The sequence below is a fragment of the Lates calcarifer genome, linkage group LG8, assembly GCF_001640805.2.
Source record: "Lates calcarifer isolate ASB-BC8 linkage group LG8, TLL_Latcal_v3, whole genome shotgun sequence".
Taxonomy (NCBI): Eukaryota; Metazoa; Chordata; class Actinopteri; family Centropomidae; genus Lates; species Lates calcarifer.
Genome location: NC_066840.1, coordinates 12,633,553 through 12,652,042, shown reverse-complemented (window position 1 = coordinate 12,652,042; position 18,490 = coordinate 12,633,553). Strand labels below are relative to the sequence as shown.

At 41.4% G+C, this 18,490-nt stretch overlaps 1 protein-coding gene across 2 annotated transcripts in view; it reads left to right on the top strand.

Annotated features, from left to right (window-relative positions):
• LOC108885534 (serine/threonine-protein phosphatase 2A 55 kDa regulatory subunit B gamma isoform) overlaps positions 1–17,609 on the top strand; it is a 20,932-nt gene extending 3,323 nt beyond the window's left edge. Inside the window, exons 2-10 of one of the 2 annotated variants that reach the window (XM_018679913.1) lie at positions 1,017–1,173; positions 7,445–7,542; positions 7,885–8,050; positions 8,777–8,889; positions 9,588–9,765; positions 10,519–10,683; positions 11,756–11,925; positions 14,393–14,484; positions 15,516–17,609. In XM_018679913.1, the coding sequence (XP_018535429.1) occupies positions 1,092–1,173; positions 7,445–7,542; positions 7,885–8,050; positions 8,777–8,889; positions 9,588–9,765; positions 10,519–10,683; positions 11,756–11,925; positions 14,393–14,484; positions 15,516–15,810 (1,359 nt within the window). In that variant the 5' untranslated portion in view covers positions 1,017–1,091 and the 3' untranslated portion in view covers positions 15,811–17,609. The remainder of the gene's footprint in view (positions 1–1,016; positions 1,174–7,444; positions 7,543–7,884; positions 8,051–8,776; positions 8,890–9,587; positions 9,766–10,518; positions 10,684–11,755; positions 11,926–14,392; positions 14,485–15,515) is intronic. The other variant, XM_018679915.2, reaches the window with a different exon arrangement.
• Positions 17,610–18,490: the final 881 nt, after the last annotated feature.

Below are 18,490 nucleotides of genomic sequence, written 5' to 3'. Positions count from 1 at the left end.
GGAAATATTAACAAATTCTAAATATTTCCATTTTTGCAATTTTCGTAAGTAAGGTAAATATGAATTATTGTGTCATAAATAATGCATAAAGATCAATCACAGTATTATTGTGTACCGTATAGAAGAATGTCTACATATTAATGCTACTGATGGAAAACGTAAAATGTCTCATTTCAAGGACCTAAGAGAAGCAGCCTAGTTTTAGGGTGCTGTGTTTTGGACAGATTCCAGTTGGCTTTCAAAAAGTGTGGAGTGGTGCTCAAACAAACTGAACACACTAAAATCTCTTGATGCTGCAGCAACAGTGGTTATTAGGTAAATTAGAAATGTAATTCTAAATATGAAAATAGAAAACATTTAGCACAGCATGAACATTCACTTTCATTTCTTTTTTCAGTACCTTCTTTTTCCATAATATCTTTGTACTTTGTACACTTAGTAACTTGTAAAGAGCATATTTCAAAATTTACATTATATACAATTTAAAGATGATGAAAGATTTAATAAAAACAGAAGAATCAATAATGACAATAACTGTTGATCATAGCCCTCATACATACCATTATATCATTGTCACTCCTGGGGAAATGTGAGAGAGAAATCCACACTTTCTTGATTTCTTCTTCTCCCTGTGGAGTGCAGTGAGCACAGCTCTGATCACCTGCACAACTGAGTTTCATAAAAGAGGCCTAACAAGACCCACTAAGACTCTGTCCCATTAGTTGTTTATCTCTGTTCATCCTCCATGTCTTGCCAGCCTTCTCGCCAAACCCAACATGTGAATATTTCATGTGACATAGATGCCATATGATCATGAATACACCACCAGTAGATTTTCTTTGGTGAGTACTCATGGCCTAATGTGGTGATGCAGTAACTCAGTCCCTACCCTTAACCCTTCCCCCTAACCCCTCCCCACCTGGTCCTCCTTCCTCCCTTCCCTCCTTACTCTCTGCCTCCCTGTTGCCCTCCTCCCTCCCTCCCTTCCTTCCCCTCCATCCTTGCTCCTCTTGCAGGGCTGCTCCTGGCTATAGCCTGAAGAGCTCCGCCCATCCTGTCCACCCCTCTCCACCCTGGAGTCCTCCCCCAGGATGTTGAGCCCCATCCAGGTCCTGTGCTCCGACATCACTACCCTTTCTCTGGAGCCTGAGCCGTTTGCCTCTTACACTGAAGGTGTGTGCTCTATCCTCTTCTATCCCGAAGGTCATATCTATGTCGCACAGTTGCGCCACATGACCCCAGTGTCAGATATGAGAGTTTATGTGTGTGCGCCTGTGTGTGGGTGGTTGGATGTGTGAGAGAGTGTGTGTGTGTGTGTGTGTTCATCTGGAGTGTGTATGTCAATAAGTGCGCGTGTGTGTATGTGTGAGTAGTTTGAATCAGGTGAATTCTCACCTGAGTCTGAATGTTATAAATATCTTAAACATCATTTTGTCTCTGTCTGTCTGCCTCATCCCTTTTGTGTGTCTCTATTTTTGTACCTGGCTCTTTATTTTCGTCTCAGTCTGCCTGCTTCAGTGTGGATTGCGTGTGTGTGCGTTAGTGTGTGTGATTGATTTCTTTAAATAGTTTGACCAGACGACACCCCGTCTCCTTCAAAGCATAGCTGTCTTACTGTTATCTCTATTTAACACCGAGGAGGACACACACAAACACTCACATCCATGCACATGAAGATGCGCAGGCGCACTTTTTAAACACATACTGTATGCACTGTACATGTATTGTGCAGACATCCATTATTTCTTTGATTTACTGATTAATTGTGTGGTCTGTGAAATGTCTGATAATAGAGACAAATCATAATCTCCCAGAGCCTTCAGATTGCTTGTTTTGTCTGATAACCTAAAAGTATTTTGTGTGTGATTTTAAAAGACCAAATAAATCAGCAAAAATTCACATCTGAGAAAGAGGAATCAGCAAATTTTCAGCATTTTTGCCCCCAAAAATTACTTTAGGATTAACTGATTATCAAAATCATTGCAGATTAATTTTCTGTCAATCGCCTAATTGACTAATTGTTTCAACTCTAAACACATGCAGAGAGAGAGAGAGACAAGGACAGCATAAAAGTATGAGTATTATTACATTTCAGTATTCATGAGTTATCAATATATAATCTGAGTTTAGATTGGGTGTAAACCAGTTAAGCTCCTAATCCTTTTTTATGTTACAGTGTCACAAATCTGTTGGAAAAAATAGATTTTCGTCAAAAATGAATCAAAAATTGACAAACAGTGAGAAGATGACTTTGCAGCCAGGTGAAGCAGGATTACAGACGTATTTCCACACACACTGAAGCCAGCTTGGTTTGTGAGTCTAATTGTTTGTGTCTATAACCATTAGGCTCACACCGGCTCTGCTCCATTGTGCCAATGTGTGTTTGGAGAAATGGCAGATTCCCTGCTGTGCTGGGCTTAAATCACTCCTCTCCACACATGTGCACCTCTAACACAAACACATGCACCAGTCTTTTTTTTTTTTTTCCAGATAACTCCAAAACTGCAGGACAGGGATCAATTTAACGTCTCCCTCCGGCAGTCTCTCCCCTAGTCTCCTTCTCTCCTTCTCTCTCTCTCTCCAACCCGTTTATTTCTCTACAGGGTAATTGAGTACACACACTTGTGCACACGTACACAGGAAATGCGGGGTGCTTGAGCTGCAGCACACACACAGACTCTCCAACACACATACACACACATCTCCTGCTGAGTGGTGGCTTGTCCTTGCTTTTAAGGAGTGTGTGTTTTTGGCTCAGCCTTAATGGTTCACGCTTACCCAGACCCAAGATATCTATAATTGGGACTGTAGGACGTCTGCGCCCCTCTCTGTCCCTATAGTAGCCTTAACAAAAAAAAATAATGAAATCTCTTTACCAATGCCACCACCCTCATCTATAAACCCATAAACCCTACACTCCTCTCCTCTCTAAGGAAAAGCAGAAAAATCTTCACAGTTGAGAAGCAGGAATTAGAGAATGTTTTGTTTTTTTGCTTGAAAAGTGATTTACATTATTTATCAACTTAACAGTTAATTGATGATAGAGTTCTACATGTCAGCTATTTTATTTTTATTTCTTTACAATTAATAGTTCAGTTTGTGTAATTTCCAAAAGCAGTGAAACTGCCCATCAGAAGGTGACACATTCAAAATTATTCAATTCATAATATGATAAGTAAAACAGAGGAAACCAAAGCAAATTCTCAAATTGTGGAAGCTGGAACCAGCAACAGTCTGCCATTTTTCTTGATAAAAAAATGAATTACCAAATTGTTTGGTTTATTTTCTGTTCACTTCTGTTCTGTTATCAATTTCATTTCATATGATTTCAGCTCCACCTGTAACGTTCTTTGATCATCGAAGAGCTGCTGTCCTCGTAAACATCTCACAGTGCATTAGAGTGTTTGTGTGTTTGGTGTTTATCCCTTGTGCATGATTTTTTTCTGCCTCTCTGTGTCATTGGGTTCATTCATGTTTGTGTGTTGTTGTTTTGAGTTGAAATGTACTGTACGTGTAGGCGCATGCACTTGCAGTCACAGTGTGTTCCCCCAGCTCCTGCAGTGTGGCAATGAGTCAGACAGGCCTGCTGATGCTAATGGACTGTCTGTGGGAGACAGACACAGCTAGCTTGCTATACTGTAGATCACACACATCCACACTATAAGACACTGACTTACAGCTTTACACACACACTCACACATACATGCACACACACATATCAGTACACTGGCCAGCGGTGCCTCTTGGAGGAGAGCCACAGCACTCATGATGGCACTTGTGTCTGCAGTGGTTGTTTTGTATTCTTAGTTGTTTATTTTTCTGTAGTGCTCTTCTAATAAGGAGACTGAAAGAGACAGATGGGTGTGAGTGGTGTGTGTGTGAGGGAGAGAAAGAGAGAGACACAGAATGATAAAGAGGAGGGAGGCCGAGAAACAGACAGAGGATGAGAGAGGAGAGTGTGTGCTCCATATTTTATCTGGCTACATTGTGTGCTGCCTCTGTGCTTTTGCTTAGCTTAGCTCTTTCTCTGTGTGACTTGAGTGGGGGACACAGTTGTCTGTAAGTGCGCACACACACTCATACACTCACACACATTTGCAGCGCGTCATCACGTGCATTCACAACTCCCTGGTGTGCGTACATGTGTCTGTGAATTTAACTGCACGCGTATTGGTCTGTGTGTTTGTACGAGTGCCATTGTGTGTGCTTGTGCATTAATTATCTACATATCCTCAATTTGGGTTCGTGTGTTGCATCTCCTGGTGTTAATTTAGCTATGTTTGTCAGTGGACAAAAGTGCAGCACCATAATTATTTTACCACGCTCCTTCTTCCTGTGAGGATTGGATTGATGAATCCCACTTCCTCCTTCACCAGACTGCCATATACGGCTAACCGTTACGAGTACTGCTGCTGCTGGTTGGCTCGGCTTGTTACTATGGCAACCCCCTGCTCACCGGAGGACCCCTCCGCCGCCTCCGCCCCAGCGCCTCTTCCCTCCACCTCCCTCTCCATCCTTCCTATTCTTCCACCACCAGCATCACCACCACTACATACGCGCTAACGTACAGCCAGGCAGCAGAGTGCTGTGGGGGGAGGGATGAGAGAAAGAGAGGAGGCTGAATGTGGAAAGACAACCAGGGAGAAAATGAGAGAGTGAAGTGGGGCAAAAGAGAGAAACTGGAGAACAAGAGATGAGAGGTGACAAAAGAATGTGTTGGGGGGAGAGGGATTGGAGAGAGCGGGAGAGAGCATGAAAATAGCAGAAAGAAGCTGAAACTGAAGAATAAAGGAGGCACTGCAGATGATGAGAGATCAGGTAACAGTGCAATAACTAATGGGAAGATGACAGAAAGAGAGAAAGGCAACCAGTAAAACACGAAGAGTGTGAGGAACAGAGTGAATAAGGTTGTGTTGGTGTAGAGATTGAAGAGCGGTCCCTGCCTCCCCTCATCATAAAACCTCTCTCTCTCTCTTTCTCAAGGCCACCACGAAATAGGCAAGGCTACAGCTCTGAATCATATCGACTCTCAATAAATGCACTCTCCACGCTCTGTTTTTATTACAGTCAGAGCTTATTGAGGACCATGTTCTAAAGCACACTGGACCCCTTTGTTGAAGGCTTGGTAGGATACAGCATCTGAGATCAGTCTTGTTATCAGTTCAGTGTGTTCAGTGTTCAGTAGCAGATCTGAGCTTTTGCTGTACAGAAATCTATGAGGCATCACTGCTCTGGAGGCTACAACACTAGTCAAAATGTAGCTTGTTAATTCACCTGTGGGTTAATTACATTGAATGTCGTGAAAATATCGGCAGGCTTTGTGTTTTTAGGTGTTATAGGTTCATAGATTTTATGGCAGCAATGAATTGTTGTCATTCAAAAAACTGCATTGCCATGTTTTTACATTCCAGCAGGTACAATGTTATGCAGCAGATGTGTTACACTTTTGTCTTCTTTGTACTAGGTCATCATCCGTGCTAGGCTAACAACACAGTAAGCTACACAAGTTACATGCAAGCAACTGTAAAGATATATCAGGTGAAACTGATGAAAATGTTGCTGCAGAGCATCATCTCTACCGTGACATATGAAATGGAATTGGATGCTGTGATAACCCAGTATGGTAGTCAGACTGTGATGTGTGCAGCCAGAGATTCCAGCAGTGATGGGAAGACTCTTTAAAGGAATAGTTTGACATTTTGGGAAATACACATATTTGCTGTTTTGCCGAGAAGTAGATAAGAAGATCAATAGCACTCTCATGTCTGTAAGCTAAATGTGAACCTAGAGCCAGACAGGCAGCTTAGCTTAGCATAAAGACAGGGAATAGAGGGAAACAGCTCTGCCTGAAGGAAGAAACAGAAACAGAAATATTTCTACAAGACACATTAAACAACAAACAAAAAACACATCTAAAATTTAAAATGTTTTCATCTAATTTAGCAAATTCAATATCTAATTTATTGTTGGTAGGTGTCGTGTGAAGACAACAACATATGGATAAAATCTGATAAGGAAAGCTTAAAGATCTGTGTGTTGGTACCATTTTGAAGACTATCCAGTCATTGTAGTCATCGCCATGGTGATCAGCATCACCAGCAACTGTCTGTCCTTAACACAGCCTAAATTTACAAGTGTGAAAACTGTGCAGAGATTAGTCCAACCACAGACTGCAAGTTGACAACTGAGCTTGACATTCAGTTCACTTCTGCCAGTTAACAGACTGGACTCATTTAGTTTTTCAAACACATAAGAGAAATAATGACACCTGAATGCAGAGATGAGATGAAAAAACAAGGTCAAAACACCAGCCAAAAAAATATACATGATGATGCCTTTTTTAATTTATTCATTCGTGATCACAGCACCAGACTAATTAGCTATTATAGCTGGTTTTGAATTGGATGAAATTAGATGACCTGTGATAACTTAATATGGCTTTGTTCCAGCTACCTCCTCTCTTGCCACCTCTTTTTAGTGACCCTGTAGTTACTGTGGAAGAGGTTTTTTTCCTGCTTCTAAAGCAGCTTTGTCTCCAAATAAACTTCATTCTGCAGCACAAAGCGTAAGTGAAAGGGAGCTAGGCAGACAGGAGGACAGGGAGGAGATTACATGCAACATTAAACCAGATTCAAGTTCCAAATGTCACACTGGCATGCCCTTCATTAGACCGTACAACCAAGTGCTTTCTATTTCAGATTCTGGTTATTGTGCGATGCAGGGAGAACCACTGAAAACATTGACTCAGTGAATCCTAAGTGTTTAATAATGTGCTTACTCCTCATATTACAGAGTTGTCACTGAGTCAGAGTGTGTTGGTGTTTCAGGACACAGAGCTACTGTTGGGGACATTGTTGCAAATATGCAAATGAATGTACTGGAAAATAATATTTGGAATGATGTTTAATCAGTCATTTAAATACACTCTGAGGTGTGTTTACACCTTCAGACCCTGATGCGATAATTCTTACTATACACACACGAACATACACAAACGGTGAACTCAAGTGACACTGTAATCCTGTGTGTCATTGTGTATGTGTCATAGTGGAACACAGATAACACCTGTGCCTAATGTGAAACAGCTGTGTGTGTGTGTGTGTGAGTATTTGATTTTCTGCATGTTTTGACAGGCTGATGTGTACTGCATAGTCTGACTTTTCCTCTGACAGCTTACACACATTTGCAGATTATTTGTGTTAGTGATCAAATATTGTTTTATTCCGCTCATTAATTTGCATATTTTAATCCACTTACATGTAAATTCAATGACTCTGGCCTTGGTTTAATAATCTAAAGCCAGATAAACAGATTATATAGATGAATGATGATGTGTGGTCAATTAGCTAATGGCTGCTCTCTCTTTCTCCACCGTTCTTTCCTCTCATACCACATCTCTCTCTCTCTGTCTTTCTCTTCCTCCATCTTCGTCTCTCTCCCCCAGCTGATATCATCTCCACTGTTGAGTTCAACCACACAGGAGAGCTCCTGGCCACAGGGGACAAGGGGGGCCGAGTGGTCATCTTTCAGAGGGAACCAGAGGTAGACACACACACACATACCCTAACGCTCACACACTTACACTCACACACACAAATACACAATTTTTCATTTCAGCTGTAAAAGCGGCGATGAGCGTACACCGTTCCCCTCCAGCTACACTTTAGATTGACTGATAAATAGTTGATGCTCCCGCTGTGTCGGAGAGTGCATCATTACAGCTGTGCAGAGTCCATGCCATGCTATTTCCTCACCTGATCAAGGTGAAGGTGACTGAATCTGACACAGGGGTGTTACACTGCGCACTGGTTGTACATCTGAGCAAGTGTACATTTTTCTCCACACATCCCCTTTTTCTTCCATTTCCTCCTCCTCTTTCCACAGAGCAAGACCGAGCCATTCTCCCAGGGAGAGTACAATGTCTACAGCACCTTTCAGAGCCATGAACCCGAGTTCGACTACCTTAAGAGTCTGGAGATCGAGGAGAAGATCAATAAGATCCGATGGCTGCCTCAGCAGAACGCCGCACACTTCCTCCTCTCCACCAATGGTGAGAGGCCCCCTACGCACACATCTTAGTGGAACAAGACAGATGTGGAAGGAGTGATGCGCTCGGTTTACCAATGTTTCTCCCTCAGAGGGGGAAGCGTGTGGTGGGGCAGTTGAAATGATGTTATTTTCTTAGGAGATCTGAGTTCATCTGCTTTGGCCAGTTTATGGCTATATTGGAAGACCTATGGATTTTCCCTGAGAGCCCCGTTATTGATTTATTTAAGCACTATATTATTTATGATTGAGGGTATGAAAAATGTAAGACCTGCCTCAGCAGTTGAGTACTGCTGCTGCTGAGATGCTTGCTGTGTTTTTCCTCAATATAATACAGAGACTTTTTGTGTCTGTCAGTGTTGATGAAACAAAGCCTCGCTCTTAGCTCATTCAGTGTTTCAGAGTCTGAGCTGTCTTTCAGAGCTGACGGTTTAGAGTGTGGTGGATTATCTTGTCTATTATGTCATTGCTGTTGCAGTCAAGTGCCTGAGTTGATTTTTGTCTTATGCAAAAATCTTAAAACAGCTCTTTTTGTAAGTGAGGCTTTAGTCTTTCAGCTTTACCAGTTTCAGATGAAATCCTATATTTAGTCTACGCTGATATTTTAATCACATCTCCAGATAGCTTCCTAACCTCAAAGCTTATCCACAAGCACCTTTTATTCATTTGTCACACTTTGAAATGATCTTTTTTATTATCTGATTGTTTAATGGCCCCATCTATTTCCCAGATAAGACCATTAAGTTGTGGAAGGTGAGTGAAAGAGACAAACGGCCTGAGGGATACAACCTGAAGGATGAGGAGGGTCGCATCAAAGACATCTCCACCGTCACCTCCCTACAGGTAAATATTTATCTATCTATCTATCTATCTATCTATCTATCTATCTACACATGTGAGTGCACACACTAAAACATTTATAAATGCAGTAGGCCATGCAACATAACTGGGTCAGTGGGTACAGATGTGTTTGCATGTGCGAAAATGGGTCACTGGCACAAAGGTACATGTGTGTATGCGTGAGTGCGTGGGGCGGAGAAATCCTCTGTTTCCAGCTGCAGCGAACAGCAACACAACATCTGCGCTGGATCCAAATGAGTCAGAGCGTCAGTGTTTCTGTTCGTGGTGAATTCTCAGCGCAGCGTGTCCATGTGTGTGAATGATTGTACAAAATGTCCTGTTCTGCAGGAGCCTCCCGCTGAGCTGTGTACAAATAAGGACATATTTAAGCTGTGAATGAAAATATAACTTGTGTATTGAAAAAGTAGTTGTATGTTAAAGCAGATGTCAAGATGTGAAAATGCAGCCAAATGAGCTCTAAGACATGTACTGAGCTGGCTCTTGATCTTGCTACCAAGTGAGCAATTTTGTGTTCTAGCAATAATGTATTATTGATGTCAAAGAAAGTAATGCATTAAATATTAATTCATGATACAATAAAATTATTCAAATGCAATCTGCCGTCAGTAGTTTGACCATTTTTCTTCTCATAATCAGGATGTTAAACGTCTGTCTCTCTCTTTCTTTCTTTTTTTCCCAAGGTACCGGTGTTGAAGCCGATGGACCTGATGGTGGAGGTGAGCCCGCGGCGAGTGTTTGCAAACGCCCACACCTACCACGTCAACTCCATCTCCGTCAACTCTGACTATGAGACTTACATGTCAGCTGATGACCTGAGGATCAACCTCTGGCATCTGGACATCACTGACCGCAGCTTCAGTATCCTTTACCGGTTACACAGTGAGGAGGACAGACGAAGAACAAACCCCTATAAAAGCAGGAGTAGATTTATTAAAGCACAAGGACACAGATAATTAATGCATACATTAACACATAGATGCTTATACATGCTCAATAATCAATCCTCGCCCCCACACACACACATAGCAAACTCCCACATTGCAAATCCCACTTTGTTGTATAAAGAAATGCACAAAGACACACACTGTTGGGGGAGGGGAATATTATTCTTGAGGAGTGAAAATGTAGCTTAATGAATAATTCAAAGGCTGCATAAATATTTCAGCCCTTTTCTGAGTTCTAATCCAGCTCAATAGGACACAGTGCAGTCACATCCCCGACCCAGACAGGATTTATAATATTACAATTTATTTGAATATGAAATTACTTTTCTCCCAACAATCCCCTCAAGATATATTTATATTGGTTTGGTTTATTTCTGCTGTAAATTATTTACATTGTGAAGGTTATATATACATTTACGCACACTTATGTTTTTATTGTGTGTGTAGATTATGTGCCTGTGTGTGTTTCCACATGAATTAAAATGTAGTCTAATTAGTTTCTCAGTGAGTTTGTCTGTGAATAAAATTGATCAGAGGATGAATGAATGAATATGTACATACAGTATGTTGGACTTCAGCAGGTAAAAACAGTTCAGGCAAAAATAAACTGCAGATCCCTGGGAAGCCAACTCTCTTTGTTGTTTTCCTGAGTGATGCTTTCTTTTAGATATTGTGGACATCAAACCAGCCAACATGGAGGATCTGACAGAGGTGATCACAGCGGCTGAGTTTCACCCCCACCACTGTAACTTGTTTGTCTATAGCAGCAGCAAAGGCACCCTGCGCCTCTGTGACATGAGAGAAGCAGCGCTGTGCGACAAACACTCCAAATGTGAGTAAACCTGGAGCTGGAATGGAAATGTGCACATGGTGTTTTTTAACTATAGTCTTTCTCTGGGAAACTACTCAAAAAGTCTCAAAATATCTGATACTGGTAGTTTTAGTCTATGAACTAAAAATCTATTTTGTTGTTTTCAGAGCTTGACTTAAGTTTGTGGATTGTTACCTTACCTTTCAGGCTAAGTGTCAAAATGTACAGTCCATAGCTTTAGTTTTTGCCAGCCAATGTCTGTGTCAGTGCTAAAACTAAAATGATGAACATTATGCCTGCTTCACACTAGTTAGCATAGCATGTCAATGTTAGCATTAGGCTCAGAGCATCACTTTGCCTAATTGCAGCCTCACAGAGCCACTAGCATGGCTTTAGAGTTAAGATAACTAAATTATCACAGTGAATTAATATTAGTTTGCTTTATGTATTTGTTATTTTGTAGTTAAGAGCAATTAAGAGCTCTTTTGACACTACATACTGTGTTTATAATTTGTAGTTAATCAACTAAACCTTTCAAAACCTCAGATATGTTCATTTACCGTAAAGTTAAAATGTGTAAGAAGTTTCCACACACATTAGGAACACAATATGTCTGTTTTGGGACTTTTTCATTGTGTAATAATATTTCTTTCAAGTGCAGGTCCATTAGTTTCTCTATAAATCTGCTTTCCGCTTTTTCTTATACTTTTTTCATAAGATTTATCGTTTCCCAACTTTCTTTTTCTCTTTTTTATATTTTTTGTCCCTGTTTACTTCCAAGTTGAAATGGCCAGTTTCCCATGTGTTTTACAGCTCTGAGCAGTATCAGTCACCAGTGAAGTGAACATTACAAATGGTGTTCAGTGGAGCACATCTATAATGAGAAATGTCTGTGTGCCATCTGTATAGTTTGTCTGCATCAACATAAAGACGTATCTGAGACTTTTCTGTATCTCTGCACGTGACATAACGACACACGTACCATCATCATGTAACACACATAATCAAGTGTGTTTCTGCCTGGCATCTCGTTTAACACCACTCACCCTCCTGTCCTTGTCTCTCCCTTTTTTTCCTCTCCCACCCTCTCCAGTGTTTGAGGAGCCTGAAGACCCCAGTGCCCGCTCCTTCTTCTCCGAGATCATCTCCTCTGTGTCGGATGTCAAGTTCAGCCACAGCGGCCGCTACCTGCTCACCAGAGACTACCTGACCGCCAAAGTCTGGGACCTCAACATGGAGAGCAAGCCACTGGAGACGTACCAGGTGTGTGTGTGACAGGAAAAACACAAGGGGTGTATTAAAATACAGAAAACACACTGAATATTTTCTCTCAGGCTCAGCTACAGTGATGAGATTCCTTCTGGCAAGGAGAAGATTTACTCAGGGCAAAGTGGACTAATCAGTGGTTGAGGAAGCACAAACATATTTTTCCTTTCAATCCACTTAACCCCCAAAGAGTAGGGATTATTGAAGATCACAACTGACATTTAAACTGCATAGTATAAGCTGGAATTTCCCTTGATGAATACTGATATTCCAATTACTCTCTCCTACTTGTAGCACATTGCAAACCATCATAGAGCATTGTGTTCAGGCAGAATACTGAAGCTGTGTTTGTACTAGCCTATTGGCTGTTTTTGCTTCATTATCAACAAGAATTCAGAGATCTATATCAAAGCTTTTCTTGTGGCTTGTGGTGATCAAACACCTTAATTAGACACTTAATAGTTTTTTTTCTTTCATTTGTGACACAAGTTCTGTACAGCATAATTCACGTATTCATCAGAGTCATTGTGTTGCTTAGATTCTCTAAACACCACCACTATATCAAACGTATTATGTTCTGTATTAAATACTCGCTTTCTTGACGTAAGTGTTTGCGCCTGAGATCACGCTTGTATTGAGCAGACTGCTAGGTGACTAACTGTCCCTGAAGGAGGACAGTGTCATGATGGCAAATGTGCATAATTGGAGACAGAAATGAATCACAGGAACAAGGTTGCCTCTCAGTATCACAGTGCTTTCTGATGATTTGATTTTTCCCAAACCTTTTAGGGATAATTGGATTGATTACGTGCCAGATAATGCACTTTTTTCTCATCAGTGCAGAATCACCAGAAACCCTTGCTGAGTTTTTAACTTTGGCCCATAATCTGTAGCTGCATCTGTGTGTGTCTGGCAGATTAATACAAACACACACCAACAGTAAATTATCTTTATACCGCTTACGTGGGGTGGAGTTTAACTGGACCTTAACATTCTGTGAAAAATCTACACATACAACACAAAATATTCAGCTGATAAAAAGAGATTTTTCTGTTTTCTACCTTCACACATCATCACACTCAATTTGTCTCCAGATAATGTCACTTGTAAGTGTTTACAATCAGCCACACCAGCTTCTGTTTATACATTTATGTGCAGCAGAAGTATTTGGCAGCTCCTTTTTTTTCAGAGTTGTGTTTAGTATTCCTTCTGCGGGCGTGTTGGTGAACATGTGTGTTTGTGTGTGTGTGTGTGTGTGTGTGTGTGTGTGTCTGCCTGACGTGTAAGGGCCTATGAGGCAGCCACGAGTGGGAGGCTAAGACGCACTGGAGCTATTTATAGGCTGCCGAGCCTCCACTCATAAAGTGAAAGCGGGAAGGAGGGATACCTTACACAGCGCCCGACACCTAGATCTGCAATGCAGCACGGAGAGGGAGGCAGAGGGGGGTGGGGGAGGGGGAGGGAGGGAGAGAGAGGAGAAAAAGGGTGAGGGTTTGGGAGGTGGTGTGATGAGAGGAGGAGAGGAGAATGAGGAGGAGAGTTTGTAAATGAGAGGAGGAGAGACAGACGCGGTGGAGATTGCAGTGTATGTGAGTGAGTGGAGTTAGGGGAGAAAAATGATTTCAGAGCTAAACTCTTCTTTAGGTAAATGTACACTCATATTCTTCCTGGAGCATGAATAATATGCACAAATCCATGAGGGATGAGGCACTGTACTCTAAATCAGAGCTCATGTGGGCTGAAAAAAAAACAAAACAGGACAAAAAAAGACTATATTCAGCTCCAGCTGACACTGTATCATTTCACCTCATACAGAAAGACCCATAGGGAAAAACAAAAATGTCACAGGGGTTTGATGTACAACCATGAGCCGACCTCAGCTTGACCGTTTATTGATTGGGAGGCGACTGTTGACTGCTGACTTTATGCAGAATGTGAAAACAGGAGGGGGCTTAATGCGGAGCACGGTGGCTGGAGGAAGGTGTAGATTTCAAACCTTTGCATCACCGAGGGGACACAGTGCTGACACAGGCAGGTCGAATGAAAGCACAGGGGAAAAGACTTATTAGTCAGTGAATATGTGAGCGTGTGTGTGTGAGTTCACATGTGTGTCTCTATTATCATGCCCTTGGTGGGTTTGATAATAGCGAGCTGGATGTTAATGGATTTACTGATATGGAAAAGGAGTTTAGATTAAAATGTACTCCTGGCCCTCGTATTGCTGAGGGCCAGTGTCGGTGTCTTATTAGTGTTGCCTTCAGGGAGGTTTATGTTGCAACTTGCCCGCATTTAATGTGTTTTGTCTGTGCTGAAATTTGTATGCTTGTGTATGTGTCTCCTGCTTCTGCTCACTCTTCTATTTATAGTTTACACTCAGAGTCAATACCTGAGAGTGAAGCAGCTGTGTGCTGGACTCGTGTTTAATCATATCTGTGTGTGTGTGTGTGTGTGTTTACTCCCCCAGGTTCATGATTACCTCCGCAGCAAGTTGTGTTCCCTTTATGAAAACGACTGCATCTTTGACAAGTTTGAGTGTGCCTGGAACGGCTCGGACAGGTACCTGAAGTGTCCAGATGTCTTCGTCTGTGTGTTTATGTGTTTTGTAAAAGTCGGAGGTGAGGAAAAGAAGACTGCTGCGTGGATTTTCTGGAGTGTTTTTAAGCTTTTAAAAGGGTTCACCCAGTTTGGTATCTTGCCACAGTAATAGTTGAAGTTTTATCTGCTGAAGTTTAGAGAAATCACAGAGAGGAATATCCATCACCCAAATACAATACAGTTATTGATCCAGTACAAACAGAGAGATCAACAGAATACCTCTTATAGCGAAAAAAAAAATTCAGCAGCAGTGTCTCTTTCCAGTAGCTGTGTCGTGGTTGCTCAGGATCATCAACAGACCTCACTGTGAATTGTGAGCAGTTTTCTGAGGAACTACTTTTTTCCCCTGAACATTCTTACATTCTTACACTTTGTGTTTGTTCTTGTCCAGAATCAAACCACAGATAATGTAGTTGTAGGATATGATTTTTATCATGAGGGTGCCCTGTTTACAGTGGCTTTTTTTTTTGGAGGGGGGGGGGTTATCAAGAGTAAACACTAGAGGATGCTGATTTTGGAAAGGCAAATTGATCATGAGTTTTTCAAAAAAAATGTTTTAATGCTGTGAGTTTATTCATAGTTAAGGGTCATCTCTGTTTGAGTGTTAAATTTTTATATTATGTAAGCAATGTAAGAAGCATTTACATGTTACATTTGGCTAAGGTGAACATAAATTGAGCTACTTTACGACACTGTTTAGGTTATCTCATGTATTAAGTAGCTAGTAACTGTACCTGTTAAGTAAATCGTGAGCATAAGCATAAAATAAATAAACTTAAGTGAAGTGAAAAGTACCTTTAAATTGTACTTAATATAGCAAATTTCCAAGTGAGTCTCTGCTACTGAGAATGTTTCTGATGAAGTTATCCATATGATGGTGGTTATGTAATTAATTATGGAAATGAAAATGGCCTGTGACAGTCCTCACTAGTTTAGTAAGAGAGAGAGAGTATTTGTTCCTAGTCACTGGATCCTTCTCCCTCTCTGTTCAGTGTGATCATGACCGGAGCCTACAACAACTTCTTCCGCATGTTCGACCGGAACACCAAACGCGACGTGACCCTGGAGGCGTCAAGAGAGAGCAGCAAACCCCGAGCCGTCCTGAAGCCGCGGAGGGTCTGCGCCGCAGGAGGGAAGCGCCGGAAGGACGACATCAGCGTGGACAGCCTGGACTTCACCAAGAAGATCCTGCACACGGCCTGGCACCCGACCGAGAACATCATCGCCATCGCCGCCACCAACAACCTGTACATCTTCCAGGACAAACTCAACTCTGAAATGCATTAATGAACGTTGTGATGTCAGCGGCGGATACGAATGAGTTTATACCTGAACACACAACTATGCCAGAATGTACACCTAGACATAAACACACACAGGAATATGCCTAGCACACATCCACACACGCATCAGCAGAGAGCATACAAACACGTATGTCCTCTCTGACACACTCCCTCACCTCCTCCCCAGCCTCCCAGAACTGAAAGGACCTACAAAGGGCTAGAAAGGGAACAGGCTGGATTACGCAATGGATTATGGATCGCAAAAGTGTCCGAACTGTGGATTTCTCGATTGTTAGCCTCTGGATTGTGTTTGATGGTGTGTTGATTGCTACAGCTCAGCTTCTGAGGGGGATAACCCCTGCCCTCCCCCCCAGACTGGAGAGACGTTTACATGTTTGTCTTCTTCTTTTTTTTTCTTCAGGCTCTTTTGCTTTCTCCACCTCCTCCTCCTCCTCCTCCTCCTCCTCCTCTCCTCTGTATTTGTGTGCTCGAGCAAAGCCTATTCTTATCCCTTGCCCACTGTTTTGTGTAACAAAAACCCTTTGTGGTTGTCTACCAGCGGCACTGATGAAAAATGGGGCATTTATGTAACTGGCAGTTTGTTTGATTTCAGATCAGCTACCCCACTTCTGTTTTTGTTACTTGTTAAATGATGTTAATGATGGTAATTATGATGACAGTTTAAAATGATATGTGTGATGTGCGAGGATGAACTCGGGACCCTCCCCTTAACCCAAGTGCACCCAGGCGCCTCTGAGCTCAACTGGACCGTGTTCAGTGAGGTAAAAAACATTTACAGTCCTGCAGATAGAAGCAGAAGTTAGTAGATTATTACACCGCGGCCTAATGTGACGACACACACTCATATCTGCTCCACATGGTGTGTTTCAGTCATCAATGTTTTGTCTGCTGAAACAGATCATCCAACTTCCAACTTGATTGTGGATTCTGCTTCTGGTCTGGGGCTGCGTCGTGTGCTACTTTGCCGTTAAATACAACTCAAATCGAGCAAAAAAAAAAACAAAAAAAAAAACCTTAAAAAATAAACAAAATAATTTCAACAATCAAGCAAAAAGATGCTGCATGTCAAATAAATTTAGCCTAGGTGTTTATAAATTGACTGACTGACTGACTTGGCTGCCTTCTTTAACCATTTAGACCCAGCTGTACAAAGGCTTCAGGGGCCTCCGGCGGCCCCGTGCAGCACGAATAACCATAGATGACCGAGCTCACCTTTATTTGTGTCTTCGGACACTGAAGCATGTTTACCAGTGTTCGGTTCATACACTTACATGTACATTTTGAATGAAGCCGTCCAAGAATCAGTTTCTACTCGACTAAAACTGAGAACCAAGAAGAATGGGGAATGTTCCTGATTAATGTTGTACTCTTACAGAAAAAGAAAAAAAAATCAAAGGGCCTAAATGGTGTCTGTATATATCAACTGTTTTTGACATGTATGAGGTTTTTTTTTTTTAACCATAAACGGACTGCGGACTCGATCGTCTGTGCTGATGATTTCCTCCAAAGCTACAGCAGAGAGATGGTACTTTAATCTCCTCAGCCTTCCTCACTGATTACTTCGCTGATGTGCAGAAGCTTTTATTTTTAGAGAACAGTTTATTCTTTTATTTATCCTTTTCTTTTGGAAACATCTGTTTTACTCCACGTCCCGACCAAACTAATGTCGATTCACATATTTTTATGTTAATGTATGTTGTTGACAAAATTGTCAAATGGACAGTTATAAATAATGTTAATATGTTTTTTTCTGAATAAAGATTTCAACGAAATTGCATCCAATGAGCGTACAGCTGTGATTTTTATTGCAGTTTAATTAGAGAGCTGGTAATATTGCCATTATGCTAATGTGCACGCTTTATAGCTTCAATTTATATGAGCTTTAAAGGGGTCATCATTACTGTCTGTGATATTAGTGGAGTCATGTAGGCGGGGGCACCACCTACTGTCATGACACACTTACTACACATGGAGATAAGATGATTCCAGGATTCACTATTGTGATGTTTCATACACTTGTCCTTACATGCCCCCCTTTGGAAGATGAAAAAATTACACTTCCCCAGTTTGCAGTTTAATTACTTTGTAACATCACTGGAGAATCTAGTAATAAAAGAAGCCATTTTGAATTTTACAGATAAAATTACTGAGCACATGAACAGCGTGATTCTTCGTAAATGTTTTCCTTCAGTTTGTGTTGCGCAAATGAAAAATACAAGTTCAACTTTGCTCAAACTGCCTGAGCTTCTACACAGAAAACACCATGATCTCCGGATATATTCAGAGCAAAACAGACTTTTTCATAATCTGGATTTGACTGAATTTGATTGAGAACCACCAAGTTTTTTTCCCTTCCCTGTTAAAAGTCTGTTCATCTTGTGCTTCACATGTTAACTAATTTATACACTTTTTTCACAACAGACATTTTGACTTATAATAGGAAAAGTACAGGTGTTACTAGTAACAATAAGATTGATCTTCTGTCTAAGTGTCCCAGTAAGCCATGACAGTGAGTCAGCGTGAACAAAACCAGGACCCTGAAACTGAGACAGCTAAATGGAATTCAGCCCTCAGACATTTTGCATTGAAATGATGTGAAAGAGTATGGGTAAAATAACATAATAACAGAAACTTACTTCCAGAGGTAGGACAAAGAACTTGGT